Raw genomic sequence first — 21,501 nt, forward strand, 5'->3', positions numbered from 1 at the left:
GGGCAAATTACAAAAGAAAGAGATTTAATGACTTACAGTTCCATGTGGCTGGGGAGGCCTCACAATCATGGTAGAAGGCAAGAAGGAGCAAGTCACCTCTTACATGGATGGCAGCAGGCAAAGAGAGAGCTTGTGTAGGGAAACTCTGCCTTATAAAGCCATCAGATCTCGTGAGACTTACTATCATGAGAACAGCATGGAAAAGACCCGCCCCCATGATTCAGTTATCTCCCACTGGGTCCCTCCCACAACAGAAGGGAATTATGGGAGCTACAAAATGAGATTTGGGTGGGGACACAGAGCCAAACTATATCACCATGGAAGGTTGTGGAGCAGGGATGTGACTGACTCAGGCAGTAGTAGATCTCTCTGGCTGCTATGTGACAATTAGAATGGAGTGAGGCAATACTAGGAAAAGAGGGTCCCTGGGGCAGCTGTACATAAATCTAAGCATAGGATGAGAATGCAGTGAGGACTGAGGGCCCATGGTAGAATAAGGAAAGCCAAATGGATTTGAGAAGTAGAAGTAAAAGGACTCAGCAATGCATTCAGTTGTTTGGAGTTTGGAGGGAAGTGGAGGAGGCAGGCAATGAGAGAAAGGATTAAATCAAGTGAGACCCTAGGATGCTGGGTTGTGCAGCTGAGCTGGAAAATAAGAATAATCAACAATGCTATAAAAATTATTTTCAAGATATTCAGCTTCCATATATCTTAATGGTACATGGGTGACCAAGACTACAATATACTTTCATGATTTGCCATAAGATTTCTGAGGCTACTTGGAGTTCTATGTGTCATTGAAAGTTTGCATAATAGTTCACTTTTCAAAAGTATCTTTTGCCAGAGCCCTTTGACTTTATTATTCTGATAATCAAAATAGTTTCCTTATGAAGAAGTATTCTTGCCAACTAACCTAACCACATATTTGAAACATCAGATGTTAATAGGTTGGCTGATATTTTATCTTTTGTGAAATTTGCCTTACCTTAAAGGTTTTCCACTTTAAAGGTCACAAAAGAGGTTTGCTTTCCTTTTTAGAAAGTAAAAACCACATACAGGTTCAAATTTGAAGATAAAGACTAGTAATGATTTCCTATAACTAACACATATGCCCAATGAATAGTTAGAGATACTCAAGACCGGATCTTGATTTTAAACCTTTACGTGAATCCATTCCATAATTTTACTCCTTTATTCCTCAATTTCACCTAAGTGATCTCTGTAAAATAATATTCTTTGATTATCCAATGCGAGTGATAGCACATGAATTATGTATGATCTGTTTGTATAGATGACACTGAGAATGTTATTTAATAGCAAGGTCATGTTTTTGAAAATAAAAATTACTCTTGGGATTTAGATGAAGAAATGTTTCACTAACAAAGGGCTCTGAAAGAATGTTGGCATCAGTTAAAGTGAAGGTATGAATGGTGGCAGGCCAAGAAAACAACTAAATATTAGTTTCTTGATTCCAAAGGTTTAATATTTTCATTTATAATAAATGAGTAACAATGATAAAAATTTTTTCCCAGAAATAAAAACAATGGAATATATTATGGGAAGTGTTACAAGGGAATGTCTCCTCTCTTAACAACTTGAAAATAAATGAGAGATTTTTCAACATGAAGAACATAATTCCACAATGATAGCACGGTGCACAATACATCATTTTTTGGAACATTTTGAGGCTTTAAGACTTTAGGTTTAATACCCTTGGCAATATACATGTGTGTACATGTGTATGGGGAATGGTAATCTGTGTACAAACATGCACACAAACAGAAATGTACATTGAACTAAAAATCTTTGTACAATGAGGTGGCGGGAGTGGGGAGCAAGATTTTTAAAACTTTTTTGTTACCACACACACACACACACACACGTATATACACTATTCCAAAAGCAGAGCCGAATATATTAATATAAATAAAGTAGACCTGGATTCAGGCCCTAAGGACCTCATGGCTTAATAGACAAAGAAAAAAATGTAAAGTAGAAAGTGGCTTAAAAAATGTATAGGAAATTCAGGAAAGAAGAATGTTAACTTAGGCTCTAAAACAACCAGGAAAGTGTCATAAAAGATTGCCATTTCAGATATAAAAAAAATAGAAAGAATGAATCAGCCCTACTATTTGATAGCACATCAGGGTGACTATAATCAATAATTACTTAACTATACATTTTTAAATACCTTAAAGAGTGTAATTGGATTGTTTGCAACTCAATAGATAAATGCTTGAGGGGATGAATACCCCTTTCTCATGATGTGCTTATTTCACATGGCATGCCTGTATCCAAACATCTCATACACCCAATAGATGTATACACCTACTATTTACCCACACAAATTAAAAATAAGTTTAAAAAAAAATCACCATTTCAGCTAGACCTTGAATAATAGGGATAATCTGAACATATGGAGAAGGGGAGGCAAACATTGAAGTTTTAAAAAATGGAGAAAGAGATAGATAAATATATAGATGCACACATTCATGAAATCGTACTATTGAGCCAGGAGCTTTCCTGATCATATCTAACCCCAGGACAACCTGTGAGGCAGAAAGTTTTCTTCACATTCCGGAAACAAGGAAGCAGGTTCAGAAAGTCTCCTATGGTCACCGGACTGGGAAGTGCCATGCAGCAGCTGTTGGACCCAAAGCCCACGTTCTCTGGCTCCACTTGTTTACACTTCCTTAATGATTTGGAGACATGAGCTTGTAGGACAAAGGGAAGAGTAAAGCTTCCCTTTGATTGGAGAGCAAGATAGCACAATATCCAAAGTGGAAAGTCAGGTTTTTCCTTCTTCATCTGTTTTACCTGACCAGGGCCAGAATTTCAGGGTCTGTTAGTCATAGATGGCATGGAGTATGCACTCCCTGTGTTCTGGGCACTGTGCTGAAAACCTTCTGTGTGTTATCTCATTTGATCTCTTAAGAGCTCTGTCTCCATGGTTTTTGGTGAAAGCACAGAGGGTTAGAATAAGGTCATTTCCAAGGTCAAAGAGCTAGGATACAGTGGAGTTGGGATTCAAACTCACTGTTACTAGACTCCACGCAAGAACCTGGGGTCCTAATCACTAAACATAGTGCACTACAAAGCACAGTTATGTAACATATGTCATATGTATCTGTGTATAAATATGCATGTATACATATATATGTGTTTACTTTGTGTGTACACACACATACCTGCACAAGATACACCCCTTAAAAATTTCATACCTATCAGTGATCTCCAAGTATGCTTGTGTTGACATGTTTGAGTTTAATACAATTTGTTTAACTAGTGATCATGTTACTTGGTGATATTTTCTTCATTTGGCCATGAATTAAAGAGCATTTACTGGGCACCTGCTTTAAGCCAAACATTCTGTAGACAGCAGGATTCAAAGCTAAGATATAACTCTTGCCCTTAAATAAGCTGGTAGGTTTAATAAAATTGGTCTATATGTGTTGCATTATTTCGAAAGCTATTTGCTATTATTGTGTTCAATTTATTTTTTGGTTTGCTAAGAATACATAGAGATAACAGTTATAAATTACAAGGTTAAAAAAATTCAAATAAGCAAAAATCTCCTAGTTTGCTAACTATCAGTTAAATGATAATCATTGTTAAATGATGAATATATGTCATATTGCAATGTCAGTTTCACAGGCAGATTTACTAGGAAGCTAATGAAGTATGATCTTCAAGATTTCTCAATTTCATTGACACATTCTAAGACTCCATTCTTATTTTTGTGACCATTCATTTGTATTCCTTTTCTTAAGAGTCCTCCCTTTATATTTTATAAATTTTAGGATCTAAGAGGACCAAATATGCCCCTGGTCAGTCTTTAATAATTTAAAGGCAACCCAATGATTTGGGATTGATTTCACAGTCCACAAAAAATAAAGAACTATTTCTTTCCTATACCTCTGTTGGTACTCACCTCTATTTGGTATTTGCATTTTAGTTACTCCAGTAGATACCCATACTGGAGCATAAGTACTAATAAAAATTAAAACTCATGTCAATAATTATCTCTCCTTATAAAGAAGCCTACAGAGGGTCTTGAAGCAATAAAGTAATTTGAATGAAAACTGCAAACCATGAATAACATGACACCTACTACTTCAAATAATCCCCAAGTGACCTTTATATAATTTTGCTTCTTGGACATTTGAAACACTTTGGTAGTTTAACTCCTTAACCCTGTACTAATGAGATAGAATATAGGTATTACCTCCATTTACAGGATATGTACTCTGACCAAGGAGATTTAAAACAAATTTTATTTATTTATTTAATTTTGGTAATATTTGTCAGTGAAAAAAGCTGCTGTTTAAAATATATATATATTCGGGCCCGGTGCGGTGGCTCACGTCTGTAATCCCAGCACTTTGGGAGGCCAAGGCAGGCGGATCACCTGAGGTCAGGAGTTCGAGACCAGTCTGGCCAACATGGTGAAACTCTGTGCCTACTAAAAAAAATACAAATATTAGCTGGGCATGGTGGTGGGTGCCTGTAATACCAGCTACTTGGGAGGCTGAGGCAGGAGAATTGCTTGAACCCAGGAGGTAGAGGTTGCAGTTAGCCGAGATTGCACCATTGCACTCCAGCCTGGAGACAAGAGTGAAACTCTGTCTGGAAAAAAAATATATATATATATTTTAAATATATATATATTTTAAATATATATATTTTATATATATATATTTTAAATATATATTTTTTAAATATATATATTTAAAATATATATTTTTAAATATATATATTTTAAATATATATATTTTAAATATATATATATTTAAATATATATATATTTTAAATATATATATATTTAAATATATATATATTTAAATATATAAAAAATATTTATTTAAATATATATATTTATATATTTATTTAATATATTAAATATATATATTTATATATTTATTTAAATATATAAATATATATATTTATATATTTATTTAAATATATAAATATATATATTTATATATTTATTTAAATATATTAATATATATATTTATATATTTATTTAAATATATAAATATATATATATTTATTTAAATATTTAAATATATATATTTAATATATTTATTTAAATATATTAAATATATATTTATATATTTATTTAAATATATTAAATATATATATTTATATATTTAAATATATAAATATATTTATATATATAATATATAAATATATAAATATATTTAAATATATATAATATATATAAATATATTTAAATATATATTTTATATATAGAGAGATGAAGTATATATTTATATATAAATATATATATGAGACAGAGAATTTTATATATATATTCATGATTCTTGCTCTCCAGGAAAAACATCTTTCAAAAACATTGAAAGATATTTCAACACTGAAAGAATGGAGAAATCTTTGCCTTCAGGTTTGACTCCACCTAAAGCATCTGTAATAGATTCACTGCATGGCCTCAGATGCTAACTTCTTAGTGGAGTAATGGCATCAAAACTTGTAATCTGAACTAATTTAAGTATAACTTTATTCACATATTCTTCTCTTTAAGGATTTTCATCTCACGGATTTTAATTGCAGTAATAAATGGATTCAGTGTATTTTTGCCCCAAATTATGTATTCAGTCTTTCAGCTAAGCAATATTTATTGAGAATCTATGATGTGATGGATATTGATCCTAGTGCTGGAAGCAGCAATGAATTAGACAGCCTCTACCTTCAGGAAGTGAGGGAGAACCTTGAAGAGGTGTCTTTCAAATATTGATCTTGCCAAAGTCTGTTGTGGAGTTTAGTAAACTGTACCAAAGCAGTGTATGACTGTTAGCAAAATACACATAATTTCATTTTCACTTGCAGCTTAAAAAACCTGTCAGTCATTTCTCCAAAATATTGGATTTTCTAGCTCTAGCTTGGGATTGCCATTGATTGCCAGTAGAATTTAAGGAAATTTCCTTTCTGAGGCCAAATGCATGTCTCAGCGCTGTCCATGTGGAAATGGTCAATACAATTTGACCAGTAATAGTTTTTTGATTGTCTATGGGAACATCTGGATCTTTGACCTCACAAGTAGTTAAACAACAAGCCCTTCTCCCTATGCAAAAGTGTTTGTTCCTTTGTGGCTCAGAGGCTCTGCGTTTGCATGTTGGGCTTCATGTTCTGGAAGTCATTTTCTCTAGCAGTGAGGTTATTTAATTCCAAGGACTGGTTTGAATTTCTTTTTGAACTACAACTGTGTAGGATTACATTTAATTGTTGGTTTATGTACAGGAGCATTGCTACACTGAGCTGCAAGGAGCACATTATAAGTACTCGTTTGTCCTGAGTAAATATTCATTCAGTTAAAGGCTGGATGAGAGCCCATGCATCTCTGAATCATGATGTCTGGAGATCTGGACATCAGACAGGCAAATATCTGGAGATATTGCTGATATTATCTATTAACCTTTTGCTATCTGTAGGGTCTTATAAAGTAGCTTGACAATTGCAGTCTAAATCAGGAAAACGAATGCCTAAAGCTTGGACACATCGACCAGATGGCTGGAGTTTAACAAGTGTGAGTACATATTTGTTGGCAACACACAGTCAGACAAAAAGGCGCTCGTCCCAGCAGCTCACAGTGTCGTCTGTCCAGGGGCAGCAGCAACACAGACTGAGGCCTTGCTGCACATTGTATCATGCTCAGGGGCAGGAACATAGGGTCCTTTTCTGGTTCAAATCTCCCTCTGAAGGTGAGAGTCAAGTCAAGGAATTATTTTCTTGAAGTGCAGCATGCTCTTCCAGCAGTTTCTGAGAGGGAGACGTCCTTAAAAGGGTGAAGAGAGGGCATTTGTTCCAGGACCCTGGTTCCTCCACCTTCCAGGATCCAGAGGCCTGACTGTTCATTACCACTTTCAGTGCATTCTCAACGCTCACTCTCTGCATGATTCAGAAGGCCACATTCTTCATAATACAGTCATGCTAGACTTGGAATTTTGACAAGCCATGTTCTCATTTCTATGATCTATGCTTCATAAAGACCATATGGAGTATACTAAATCTAAAGAAATCTATCTGACTATGAACACACTGTGTGAGACACTACTAAGAAGGGAGTCGGAGTGAGGAGGGCCTCTGGTGGCATTTTCCAACTTGGCTGATTGACACAACTAAAAGTGTTAGACGTAATTGGGAGTATGTCATTAGACACTCACTAACAAGGTGGTACCCCACTTAGCAGAACCCTTTTCCACCTAAGGGTCCTGTTCAGTGTGGTGAGGAGCGACATTGGTCAGCAAACGTGGCTGCTGCGTGTGGTACTCATGTTACAGAAACTTCCTAAACCCTTTTGGGATCTCTCTATTGCCTTGAACAGATGGCCTGTGAGCTGCGGGGCCTTCTTCCAGATCCACGGCCTGCAGCATCTAGGCTTGTGTCCAATCACTAAATGGAGTCCTGCAGGGCCCTTCCTGATCTGGCCCCTGCCAACTTCCCCAGCCTTGCGTCTCTCCACTCTCCAGTTCTCCTGGTTATCTGAATCCCATTCCCTTCTAGCCATTCTTCATTTCCTTCATTTCCTCAATTGCCTTTAGAGTTTTGCATCCACAGTTTCTCATTCTTAGAGCAAACACCCTCCCAGCTTATCTTGCACCTCCAACCTCCACTGAAGACTTGTTTAATACTAGTTTCTCTCTCCCCTACTTAATCAGAATACATTATTCAGAAAGTTTTCCACAACCCATCAGGATGTAGCCAGTTTGGCTGATCACCTAGAAGGGACCGCTTTTTCCCAAATCTAGGTGGGTTCTTCCCGCTTCCTCAATGCCAAAGATAAGGGCACATCAGACAGGGTCACTGCCTCCTTCCTGCCCCAATGACCTCTGCTCTGTAGACCTCTGGTCCTGCAGGCTAACCTCTGAAGGACCAGGGCTCTCCATCATGGGAGGAGCAAAATCTTCCCGTCATAAAACCCCATGATTTACATGGTAGAACTGTGCTTTGTATCTTGTACACACTACCACCAAATGACTCTATTCTGCTTTTACCTTCTTCCTTCCGCAAAACCAGATACACAGCAGGCCCCATTATGGTTTTAGGGTATATAAGATGGTTTCACGTATATTACATTTCTGTAGAGGAGTGAGCATTGTTACTCCCTCTACTCTACAATGAGTTTTGAAAGGAAAAGTCAACTCTGACTAAGATCACACAGCTGTTGAGGAATAGGTTTGGGATTTGAACCCCGATATACTCAGTTCTTTCCATTATGTCCACCAATCTGTTTTCTTTTTTTTTTTTCTATATTGCCTCCTGTTTTCTCCAACACAAAGTGTCTATGGACTTCACCTTTTAAAAATGACTATATATAAGTGAAATGTGTTTGGCTTTAGTTGTTTGCCTTCACAGCTATCTTTTTGAAAACAAAGTGTGGCTAGGTGTCAACCCTTGGGATTCTGAGACAATAAGTAAAAGATGAAATAGCATTGCAAACTTCTGACATTTTTGAACTGTGTATCAAGATTTGTGGCATATGTATTTGAGTCTGCTACAGGAAAATTCCCAGAGCACATACCAGAATTATTCCCAAAGTACCTTGAACTGAGATGCCTAGTCAGTTCCTATAACTGGGTGCACCAGAGTCCGCACTGTACTCCATGCCATCAGCCTTCGCAGGTACAGGTTTTTCTAAAATGGAGCTTGTGCAGAGGCTATAGTCATTTTGCACAATGAAAGAGGCTGTCTTCAATGTGCATTTCGATGTGTGCTATTCGAATCAGGACTAACCATGACGCATGGAGACAATGCTGCATGACTTGGAGAGTGCAACGTAAGATGCAATGACTCTGAGCCTGCACCACGCCATCTGACCTCAGGATCTCCCTGCAGGGATACGAGGAGATCTTAGCCATATAGCCTTTCTATTGCCCTCTACTGTCTAGGGATAAAATGACAGAAAACACAGTTTTGCATTTTGGAAGTTTGCTTAATAACTAAAAAAATAAAAATAAAAATTACTCTTGGGCTGAAAGCAGGTTTTCCAAGTTTTGGTTCATAATAAGTAGTTTTTAAACATTTAAAAATAGGGGTATGTAATAAAATGCTGAGAGACTCTCTGGAGACCGCTGCTGCTGGCACTGCTCTAATAGAAAGCATACGCCATTGAGCTAACATTCTGTTCTTTGACTGAAGAAGAAAACAAAGCTGTTAAAAGCTGGTAAGCTCATTTTCCAATAGCAATAGCATTAATATCTTTCAAGTCACTCCTAACCATACCTAATTAGAGGTTTATAAGGGATGGCTCTTCTGGAAGGGTCACCTCAGGTTACGTAGCCCACAGATTTGCTGTTGATTGTTGGCAGCAATGGATTTGTGTAGATTTTCTGCTCAGCTCGAGGTGATTATCTTTTTTCTTTTTTTTCTTTTGCTGGTGTGTCTCTTATTTTGACTGGCTGAGGTTGGGCTGGACGATGAGGCCCTGATTTGAAAGCAGTGCCAGGTTGTTGCTGGAGATCTGCACTGACAGATTGTTGAAAACTTATTAGTCTCTGACGTTTTAACAGCCTGCAATGGGATAGAAATCTGCTCTTTCACTGGAAAAGCTTAAAAAGGAAAACATGAGCTCGAGCTGAAATCAGCCCCAGTTCCAAATCTGCCGTCCTCTGGCACCGGAGTGCTGAGGGCTGCCACAGTGTGTAGAGATTGAGGCCTGACTATGCCACCCACATGGTAGACAGGACTCTGCATAAAATGATGTGGACCTGGGCCACTGTCACGTAGGAGACCCTGAAAATATCTTCTGGGAGCTGGGGTGTTCTCAACACTAGGTGCTAATGGCTTCAGCAGTAGGAGAAATCAGCCTCACTGAGGTTTCAACTGAGTGGCTGGGGGGATTCTTTTGGTCATAGCCATTCTATAAGATAATTCAAGAAAAAGGACTAAGAAACACTTCAGCTTGGTATCCTCTTTGGGGTAACTTCTACCTCAAATGGGCAAAATGATGGCAGCCGATATCACTGGTGAGAGACATCTGGAGCCAATTAAGAGCTATAATACAGAGATAGCTATAGTGTAATTATTTGATACAATGCTAAAGTAATTCATTAAGCATCCTGGTTCTTCGAAAGCAAACCAAGCCTCTCCAGTCCAGTCCATAAAGATTTTTTTTTAAATCACTATTGACCCCAATTTTTCTCCAATCCCCTCCGTGACGACCACTTTGATTAAGCTCTCTGCTTTCATCCCCAGCAGTTTTGCTCCCATCCTTGGCAGCTGCTTTCAAGATCTTAACCAAGGTTCTGAACTTTGCCCAGACAGCTACCTATGCCTAGAGGAGTCCTCTCTTTTACCAGATAACTCTTTTCTATGCTCCAGACTCAGGCCTGCAGTCATGTCTTTCAAAGCCTTCTCCAGTAACCCCAGTCAGGGGTGGGTACCCAGCATTGAAAGTGCCCATAGCCTTCTATGTTCTGACTTCAGAGTAGGCTACAAACTTCTTAAGGAAAAGACCTGGCCTGAATCTCATTTCATTTTGTATCCACACTCATGATACACTGTTAGCACAGAGTAGGCACTCAGCAATGCCTTGCTGACTGTTCACTTATTCATTCACTCACTTGATAGACATTAATGGAGATCCAAACTTCCAGGCGCTGTCAGGGAGTTCAGTCTCTTAACAGGAGATATCTTTTTATGCTCTACAGACCTAAACTACTTTCTCTCCAGGCCTATCTTCTAGGGATCTGTCTTTGATTAGTACCATTCAGTTCTTCGTTGGGGAAAAGTGTGAGATGAGAAGTGACCCAGATGTTTGGAAATGTCATCTCAATGTCAGGTTTCGCCCTTCATCAGCCCATTGTAGCTGCACATCATGCAGCTGCATCTGTGGCAGTGCTTACTGGTGTGTATGCAGAAATGTCCTGGAAAAATAATCTCTTCTCATGCTACCCCAGAAAACTTCAGAATAGCCCACAGAATTACGGTAAGGAATTATTCATTCATTAATTTAATTAACATTGGGAGTGCCCATTATGCATTAATCATTGTCCTAGACATTTAGGGATTCAGTGGTAAGCAAATAAAATAGATGCAATCCCAAAAGATATATCAGCATACAGGCGTTTGCCTTGTTTACCTAAAACCTCATTTGGGAAATTCATGTATTATATGGCAAACTTGCAGAATCGAAGTAAATAGAAAGGAAGTGAGGGTGGGGGTGAAAGCAGCCTGTGCTTAAGCTATGCCTACTCCAGATTCCCTTTGCCACTCTTGGGACAGACAAGATGTACTTTACTTTCCACTAAACTTCAAAAACTTCCCCAGAGACTGACCATGGTTAACACTTTTTCAGCTCAAGAAGCTTAGGTTTGATTTTTTTTTTCCCCAAAAAATGACTCTAGTCATATGTCAGGGGTTCTTTTTGTTCTGGTTTATTTTGTTTTAACATGCTATCTAGCACAGTCATGGAGTGGGTGAGTTTTTCTGCATTTCTGCAATAGCATTCAGTGTTTAGTTCCCAGCTTCATGGGTATCAAGAGGTAATTGCACCAATAAATTTCTAAACCCTGGATCACTGCCACAGTGCTGTGTTCTTGAAGTCAACAACTCAGTGATGCTTCCTAGTTTTCCACTTTCCCAATTGTGGCCCACTGGCCTAGTAAACTCCCAGCTTGGTGAGTCAATTTCACAGTGTTGTTTTGAGTGTCATTTCTGGAGGTCTAGCCTATATAGCCTAATCCTCCAATAATTTCATAAACATCTAATTCCCTTTATTAAATTGCTTTCTGCTAAAAAACAATTATAAATGTGAGAAGAAAATAATAACCATAGCCTATTAATTTCTTTCTGATAACATTTAACACTACCTACTTGCAGAAAACTGTTATCTTCTCAGCTGACACTCAGGCAAACCTCCAAGCATCAAGGATTTCTGTCTTTGGTTTTATTTGTTTGCTAATGTTTCCACTGTTCTGAAGATATCAAGACACATTCTCTAAAAAGATTAGTTGCTGGAGGTCTGCTGAGAGAATAATAAATTCAAGTTATAGTAACTACTCAGAAAAATAAAGAGATATATGAAAGCTTATCTGAAGCAGAAAAAACATTAACTGGTTTAAGAAAGCTGGAAGTGCTGTCGATTGAACAATGAGAACAAAAACATGAGCTTTTCACTGTTTTTAATAACTCCTGTTGAATGTGATGTGGGACTATTATCAGTATTTTAATATTATCAATTGGATATAATTTTTCTTTAAGGAAAAGAGGTTCATTTAATACTTAAGGGTGATTTAAAAAATGACTCCTAACATCAATTTTTTTATAACTAAATGTATGGTGAAAGTGATGATAAAATTCAGTTTACTTAAGAGAAATATATTTTGTGCACATTTTGCTAGAACATATTATTTAGTTCATGGAAATTATATTATTTTAATTTAAAAATTGTCTTAATGTAAGGATAGGTGCAGTAATTTTTATTATGTTTAAGTGGCAAATTAAAATTATATATATCTATTGTGTACAACATGATGCTTTGAGATATGTGTACATTGTGGAATGGCTAAATCAAGCTAATCAACATATGCCTTACCTCACATACTTAATGTTTTGTGGTGAGAATACCTAAAATCTACTCTCTTAGCAATTTGCAAATATACAATACATTGTTATTACTATAGTTGCCGTGTTGTACAATAGATTTCCTGAACTTATCCCTCCTATGTAAAATTTTGTAATATTTTACCAATATTTCTTCAATTTCACCCTCTAACCTCACAACATCCCAAGCTCCTGGTAACTATTATTCTGCCCTCTGCTTCTACAAATTCAATTTTTTTGAATTCAACATAGAAGTGAGATCATACAGTATTTGTCTTTCTGTACCTGGCTTATTTCATTTAACATAATGTCCTCCAGATTCATCCATCTTATCACAAATGACAGGATTTCCTTCTTTTTTCAAGAGTTAATAATATTCCATTTTGTGTGTGTGTGTATATATATATCAATCACATTTTCTTTAGCCATTCAACTGTTGATGAACACTTAGTTGGCCCCATGCCTTGGCTATTGTGAATAATAGATGCAATATTTTATAGCATTCATCTTTCCCTTCCTGAATAAAAGTCCAATTTTAGATTTAATGTGGAAAATTCTTAATAAATAAAAATTAGCAACCAACTTGTGAAATATTGTGACTTTTAAAATTAGAAGAATTTCTTCATTTTCAATCCTAAAAACTAATATGGGAATTAAAATAGAATTTTACTGGATCAGTTAAATTTGTTAATTTTTATTTTTGTTTTACAATCTTATCGACAATAATTTAAATCAGTACATTCTTGTGCATAATGAAGTAAAAACTAAGCTTCCAATGATACCGTGATGTAGATTATATTACCCTGTTTTACAGATAAGAAGGCAGATTTGCAAAACTAAATGCCCATGATAGTACAGTGATAAGAAGAGGCAGCGACAGGATTTGAATTTTGATCAGTCTGATCCAAAGCCTGTGCTCTACTAGATGGCAATTCTTGCAAACAGCCAGTGGTTAGTGGGTGAGAGAAGGGGATAAAAGTAAAGATAGTCTATTTGGCCAAGGCAATGAGCGGGTCAAAAGTAGCCAATATTTGAGAATCCATATATCTCAGTCAAACATCCAGTAAGCTGTCAACATTTATTCTATCCATCATTGGAGAAGAGTATTCCATAGTGAGTGGTACTGCCTGTGCCTCAATTTTCTACTCTGCTAAAAGAGTACAATGAGAGTGTGAAAAGTAGAGGCACAGCACTTAGTACAAGGCTTAGCCCATTATGTGGGCGCAAATGTTAGCAAGTCCACAAATATTTAGTCTACCTAATCCACAAAGATTTATGAAGGCCCTGGTATGAACAAGGCAGCAGGATTACAATAATGAGGCATGTTAGGAACACTAACAATGAACATAGTTTGACTCTTTATGGTCTCTGAGGGCAACAATGGACATTACACACATGAATTCATATCCTCTGTGCTATGGAAGGAGATCATGTGCCAGCAGGATCCCTCTGTTGCTAGCAGAGATCCAGCCCCTTGGATGAGTTCTTCAATAACTATGCCCTATTATCTGAAGGCAGTGTTGGCTGGGAGAGATGGGCACAAACAAGGCAAGTTGGTCTCAATATTTCAGGCACAGAAGACAAGACAAAGATAGAATCCCTAAGGAAAGATTGGATCCTGAGAATTAGGCAGAATCCTGGTGAGCAGCACCAGGTACAAAGTCAGGGTCACCTGGCCGCAGGGTGCTTGCATGGGGACTCCCAGCAAGCTTGACTAGAGCATAGAAGGAGGAGGGTTGCAGCACCCGATAACCCAGCAGGGCACAAGACGTTCCCCCAGGACAGATCCTGCAGTTTTCTGAAACGTAGACCCTGTGGCTTAGCCCAGTTAATCTCGTAAACTGGGTCATTGCCCTGGGTTGCACAGCAAGCAGGAGCCTGGCAGTGAAGGCTGGATAAACACTGGCATCAATAGGAAAAAGCACTAGAAAGAAACTGGTTTTTTTCAAGCCCTGAGAACAATCAGATTCCCTCAGGTATTGCTTTCAAATCTGTTACCATCATCGGGTAACTTTACAAAACAGGGCAATTAAAGAGCTAGTTAAAGGTGCCTCAGCAATTTCCCAGACCTCCAGGGAGGTGAAGACAAGGAAGAGGACCACCTCATTGTCATTGGAAGGGCCACCACACCTGTTCTTGCTATTTGGTGATGAGCTTGTCTAGCCAGTGAACCCAGGCAGGCCATGACTGTTAAGGAATGCATGCTTCACAGGAGTTTCAAAAACTCCTCCTGAATTTGTTTATGGCCAAGAAAGAGAGCAAGACCCCAGCTCCTGTGCCCCTATTCACACCAGTGTGCCTGTTGAGTGGCACATATAAGGCTGCCCTTGGGCTATGATAGCAAAGAGAAGTTATGCAACCTCAACCCATCAACCCCTGCCCCTAGAGGCCCTGCAAGGAAAGTAGAAAAGCTCTTCCTTCACAACACATGTCTGGACTTTTTCCATAGCAAATGGCAGGGGAGGACCCTAGGGTCCTGGAGTTATTTCCTTGTAGGACTCAGAATGTGAATTGATAGAGCTTCCTAGCACTTTGTTTTGCCTAGAAGTTTAGAACGTTTAGGAAACCTCTGATCCTTCATTTAAAAATATTAATACTTTCAGGTCAAAAAATATCACTTTAAAATACAGGTAATGCAGAAAATGCATCCTAGTAATTTGAAAAGGTTTAATGTCTTCCAAAACAACAAAATAGGAACAAATAGTATGATCAGACTCCATGGGTCGTTAATCCTCACATTTGCTTCTCTGACCTGACTTGGTGGCATACATTGGCATCCCCATGTTACTTATGAAGAAATGAAGCATGACGAGATTAGGTGAAATGATAAATATGACACGAGGTGAGCAGAGTAGCTGGGAAGAAAGCTCAAGATCTAGGATCTCCATTGAGAACTCAATGCTCTTTTGCAACCTTAAGCTGTATCCAACCTCCTTCCTCCACGGTCCAGCCTCTTGACTCACAAAAGCAGCTTTCTTTCTTTTCACATCACTGAACCAACTGTCCATCTCCTCCATATAATGTAGGCCATCTTAAAAAAAATGGATTGATTTGAATGTAACAGCATCATCCTTTCTCCTCTCAACTTGCCCCTCTTTGTACCAGAGGATGTCATAATCAGATGTGAAGAACATGAATTCTCACATCCAGGAATTTTTTCCCCCTAAATTACTTTGTCTTATATAATGTATAGATACAACAAAGATTGATGGGAATGGAATTAACCAAGTTGTGAACTGTAAAAGAAAGAGGAAAATGAGTGAATGTAGCTCATCTTCGGTCTCCTTAAGGGCAAAGGAAATATGTAGTGAGAACAAGTTATTGATGAAGACAGTCCAGTCTGCTACCAAATGGCCTCTCAAGGAAGACAGGTGCAGAGATGTATTGTACAAAGGGCCATTTTTATATTCAGAGTTGTGAATATGAGGACAATTCTTATTTCAAAATGTTTGAAATGAAGGAAAACATTCAGAGAATAATTTAAGGGACACACCATTATAGAAAAAATTGATAGCCCCAGTGTGCCCTCCAACATTTCATTTCTCAGCATTTCCTCCCCCTACCCTAAATTTGATGCTTCATTATTCATTGCATGTTTTTTGCTTTTTCTATAAATTAATGTATCCATAAATAATATGTACTATTTTCAGATATTTTCAACTTCATAAAATATGGACAATTGTTTTTGGCTTAACATTATACTTTTATGTTTTAAACATTATATATGCCTTATATAATTGGCATATTATATATTTTATATTATTTGAATATTCCAGATTTTTAATATTATATATTTCATATATACATATTATATATATATGTTTTACAGTATATGTAGCTCTAATTCATTTTAACTGTTGTGTAGTATTCCACTTATGAATAATACTTATTTGTCTGTTTTGTACCAAGACATTAAAGTTGTATATGAAATTTCTCTACTTATAAATCTAGAAGACAACTTGCTATGTCATAGGGTATGAACATTTCATCTTTGCTGGATTTTGCAAATAATTTTCTAAAGCAATTGTATCATTTTATATTCCATCCCGCAATGTGTGAGACTATCCATTTCTCTACAGTCTTGAAAACACTTGTTATTGCCAGACTTCTAAATTTTGTGAAATTGATGAGTTGAAAATAAACCTCATTTTATCTTTAATTTGCTTGCTTCTGATCACAGCTATGGTTAAATATGTTTTCTATGTTTATTGACCATTCAGATTTTTCCTCGTCTATGAATTGCTTGCTCATGTACTTTATCCATTTTTCTATTAGATTTGTTATGTTCTCACTGATTTGAAAGATTTATGTATATATTCAAGTACTAATGCTTTGTCAGTATACTCATCATACAACTGTGGCCTGTTCTTAAATAACTGATTGTATCTCTGCAGGAATTTGCCTTGCACAAAAGTTTTAACAAGCAAGTTAAAACTAAGATATAGATAAGAAAGTTGATATTTCCGTGAGTCTGTGAGTTCAGGAAAAGCATTAGGAATGCCAGTTTTTCATTATTTATCTACTTGTTTTTCCTTCCAAGTTCAGAGAGATAAAGTATAGGCCACCTAGCTTTATGTTTGATAGTATCTGTGCTTTGCAGAGTGGGTAGTGTAGAATAATATGGGAGATGAATAAGGACCAATTTTGAGAATAATTAGCCGCAGATTATTGGGCCTAATAGATTGCATATCTTCCACTGAAATAGAAACTGTTTCAAACCAAATGCATCTCTAGCCGTGACTTCACATGGGAGCACATAGAATCTGCCCTATGCAGGGGCATAAGGCATGCAGAAACAATCTATTCAACTTATCTCTCAAATATTTTACTACCAGGCATGTCTCTGCTCATGACATAAGTCCCTAGACTCAGGTAACCAATGAAAACAAAAGTAGAATAATGTTATGGTAATGTCAGGTCACATGGATATATTGTCTTGGGAATCTTGATATGAAATCTTAAAATAACCGTGGCTATCTTTCTATTTCAGAGGTGTGGCGAAATCTTGTTTGAGAACCCCGATCAGAATGCCAAATGTGTTTGCATGCTGGGTAAGAAGGCTTCTCATTTTAAATATATTAAGCATGTTGATGTCATGTGGAGTTATCATTCTGTTGCCTTTTTGGCTGTCTCTCATTCTGTTTTGAAGAGGCTGATAGGTTCTTTTATGGTTATACAGACAGCTATAACACATTTATATGTGTAACACTTGATGATGAGAAAAGGTTCTGATTTTCTTAATTGTCAGCCAGTCAAGGACCATGCTTCTGAGTCTTTCAAAAATTTTCTTGGATCATCAGCATAACATAGAATTAGGTGGTTTGTATTCAGGCAGCTATGATGAAAAGGTAAGAACCACGTTGTAATTCCTAAACCAAAGATGGATGATAAGATAGACAAGTAAATTATTAAGTCCTTACATCACAGTACAAAACCCTCACTTAGAATTTCTGGAAGAAATGTATATTTGAACTACTGTAATCTGAAGTCAGCACAACTATTATCGACACAGCATTTGTAACAAAATAACAACTTTGTAATGAATAATCATTTGTTCTTGTAGGATGATATATCATCAATGCCTTTGACAAACTCTTTTAATATATACTGTTAGGTAATGAAGTTGGTATTATTTTCCTCATTTTATAGGTTAGAAACAATTATAGAGAATATAAGTGATGCACTTAACCTCAAAGTGAGAAATGGTCCAAATCATGATATGAAAGTTTCTAAACAGTAAAATTTTAGGTCTAGTGTTTAGATCTTATTTAAGCCACTAAACTATGTCCAATAAAGTTGCAATTCATTGTAGTAATAGAAGTAAACAGTAGCATGGATAAATACAAATAATTTCTAAATTTTATTTTCACCAAATTTTTACCTTTGTAGATTCTAACCTTGAACTATATTAATAAGCAAAGAAAAAAATTATTCATTTTAGCATTTTCTAGTTACTCTGCCCACTTCATATATTGACAGTCTAGATTATTGGTGAAAAGCAGACAGCAAGTTAAATAGAGGCAGGCAAAGATCTTGGTAATTTATAATTCAAAATAATCATGTAACAAATAATCAAAGGTGGTACACGACTTAAGAAACAAACAAAAACCAGACATCATATTTTTCTAGCCTTCTAATCTTTCTTAAATTCTTTACTAATTTTTAAATCTCTCTTTGCAGTTCTATGTTTTTATTTTAATTAAGATGGTGGCTATATAGTAATACATTCATTGAAAAATGAACGTTTTACTAGAAGCACATGAACGAAGAATATAGCATTGCATCCATACACCCATTTCAAATATCCAATATTCCTTCCCCTTGAAAGTGTGAAATGAAAATGTCTCCAAAGTTCTAATATTTCAGGTACTAGATAGATAGATAGATAGATAGATAGATAGATAGATAGATAGACAGACAGACAAACAGACAGACAGACAAAACAGGTACAGATGGAAGCAGAAAAAAAAATCCTTTGTTAAGCCATGTGTCCCAATTTTGGATTTGGGAAACTGTTTTACCATCACATCAAATAATCTATTCAACAATTAACTCATTTAATTTTCCACAATAACAAGATGAGGTTGGTGCTATTGTTATCTTCATTTTATAAATAAGGAAATTGAGGGAAATGGTTGAATACTGCAGGTACCTTACTACCACTGAAATATTATTTGATTGTAGCTTTCACCTGGTCTAGTAACTTGAATCAATGTTTAACTCATGATAATTTTAAGCACATGAATGCATCATCTATTTTGACTGAATGTTTCTGTGTCCTGTCTTCCACGTAAGTTGCTTGATTAGTTTATAGCTAGGAGAACAGCAAGAGACTTTCTACTACTGCCTATAGATTTGAATTCACTTAAAGTAAGATCAATTATCTTTCCATCTCTTCTAGATTATATGGTATGGTTTATATAGCTGCCAGAAAACAATCCTGACCGCCAAATATGTCTCTAATGAATCTGCCATATTGCAAAAAAATTCTAAAATTAGAAATGCATTTATATAAATCAGTTTTATGTTGCTACCACTGTCATAATAATTACAGTTAATTGAGCACTTAATATGTGGCAGGTGAAATCCATCCCAAACACCTTACATAATTAGATCATTTATTCTAAGTAAATTAAGAGAAGCCCTATCTTTCAAAATATAGATATCTCTGGCAATAGAAGGGTTTTAATTAAGCTGCTACTGGTTATTAACCTTGTAGATTTCATTAGTTTGTTAGATTTCCCTTTTTTTCATAATACAGAACTAAATAATAAAAGGAACTGTGAGAATGGAAGTTTTTATTAGTTTCAGGACCCATAGGAATAACAAGTATACATTTTACCTTTAAGATAGACAGTAAATAATTAATGACTGTTCAAAGATAATATTATGCTTAGTGAGTATGTGTTGCTCACTTAGTGAAAATTGTGCCCTTGAGGAGCTTATATTTAAGAAGGCTTAGATTTTTTAAGAGAATTGCCGCAACTTTTAATTCAGACACTTATGAAGTCCTTTGAAATCTTAGATGGAAGAATACCAAAATAAAATCATTATGGATATCAATACACATGGATCAACCCCACCATTAACATACATCCACCTGAAGCCCAAGGACTGCCACTTCACAGCAAAATGATCCTAGATGATAAAAGAAAGAAGTAAAGTTTAATGGTTTATTCACTTAAAATAAACAAGAGAAATCAAGTTATGAGCACGTAAGTCCCTAAAACTGAGACCACATCTTGTATTTCTTCAAGAAAGAATATCTTTATTAACACAAAAAGCACCTCTTCACCACTGTCTAAGGTATTAATTAGTTTGTTGCTATCTTCAAAAGGAATCTCAGATAATGTTCTTATGATTTCCTAAAGCGTTTTTGGAGAAAACTTTACATCTCACACAAGAAAGTATAAGGAGTCTCTGATATTGTAAAGGACTATTGTGTTTTATAAGCACTGCCAACCATAAGTGTAGTTTTTATTTTTGTAGGTAATTTTATAACATTTTATGAATAAATCAAAATTTCTAAATGAGAAAACCAAATATATGGGGCCACCTCAATATTCAGATCCCTGATGGGGGCCAACCTGAGACATCCTCATCTTTAACTGGTCAAGCCCTTGGCTCACTCCCCTGGAAACCTCCCTCTCTACCCACTCACACTCCAGGTTTGGGTGCCTGCTGGATCCTAGCTGTGTGCTGGTTTCAGCACAGTTGGGGTGGAATCTGGAGAAGGGTCACTAGCCAGGGACTCCATTTGCATTTCCTTCTCTTCCATTGGCGAGTCCCCAGATCATTCTGAAAAGTACTGTTTTTATGCTTTGTGTTGTCTACCTCACGACTTCCATGAATATGCCATTCTTATGGAAAATCACACTTCTGACTCATTCCGTTAAATGAGACATAAGTGTAAAATTCACCTTGAGTTACTCTGGTGCGCCGGATTCAAAGCAGCTTTAAATGGAACCAAACTACTGTCATGTATGAGTCTTGCAGGGAATTATTTCTGGCTTCAGGAGAATAGCTCATGTTGGATTGAAGGTAAATACAGGTGTACTGCAGAGCTGACTACACGGAGTGTTAACTATTTATTCCTTACAATTGTTCAGAGAGAGCAAATGTGGATGATCAAGTTAAACACCAAATTGTAATATATGTTGCTTTCTTTTTTCCTTCAGGCTTAGGGAAATGTGTGTAGAGCTTCTGCCTCCCTGTCCTTCCCTCTCCACCTTCCTTTTTATAAATTTAGCCATAAGATTTCACTCAAGTTCAAATTGGCCTCAGAAGTTTATATAATTATATCAATGGATATACAACTGTATAGCAAGACTTTTACCTTCTTCAGGTCTCATGAACAGATACTAAAAGAAAGAGGAAGTGGAAGAGACATTATCTCTCATTGTATAATCAATGCATGAAGTATGGCAAGTTACAAAACAG

General features: G+C 36.4%; 1 protein-coding gene across 1 annotated transcript in view; it reads left to right on the forward strand.

Moving 5' to 3' along the window:
- PDE7B (phosphodiesterase 7B) overlaps positions 1-21,501 on the forward strand; it is a 345,718-nt gene that overhangs the window by 79,488 nt on the left and 244,729 nt on the right. The window contains exon 2 of the mRNA XM_003827686.6: positions 17,552-17,612. Coding sequence (XP_003827734.1) covers positions 17,552-17,612 — 61 coding nt within the window. The remainder of the gene's footprint in view (positions 1-17,551; positions 17,613-21,501) is intronic.

Source organism: Pan paniscus, chromosome 5, assembly GCF_029289425.2.
Source record: "Pan paniscus chromosome 5, NHGRI_mPanPan1-v2.0_pri, whole genome shotgun sequence".
Classification (NCBI taxonomy): Eukaryota; Metazoa; Chordata; class Mammalia; order Primates; family Hominidae; genus Pan; species Pan paniscus.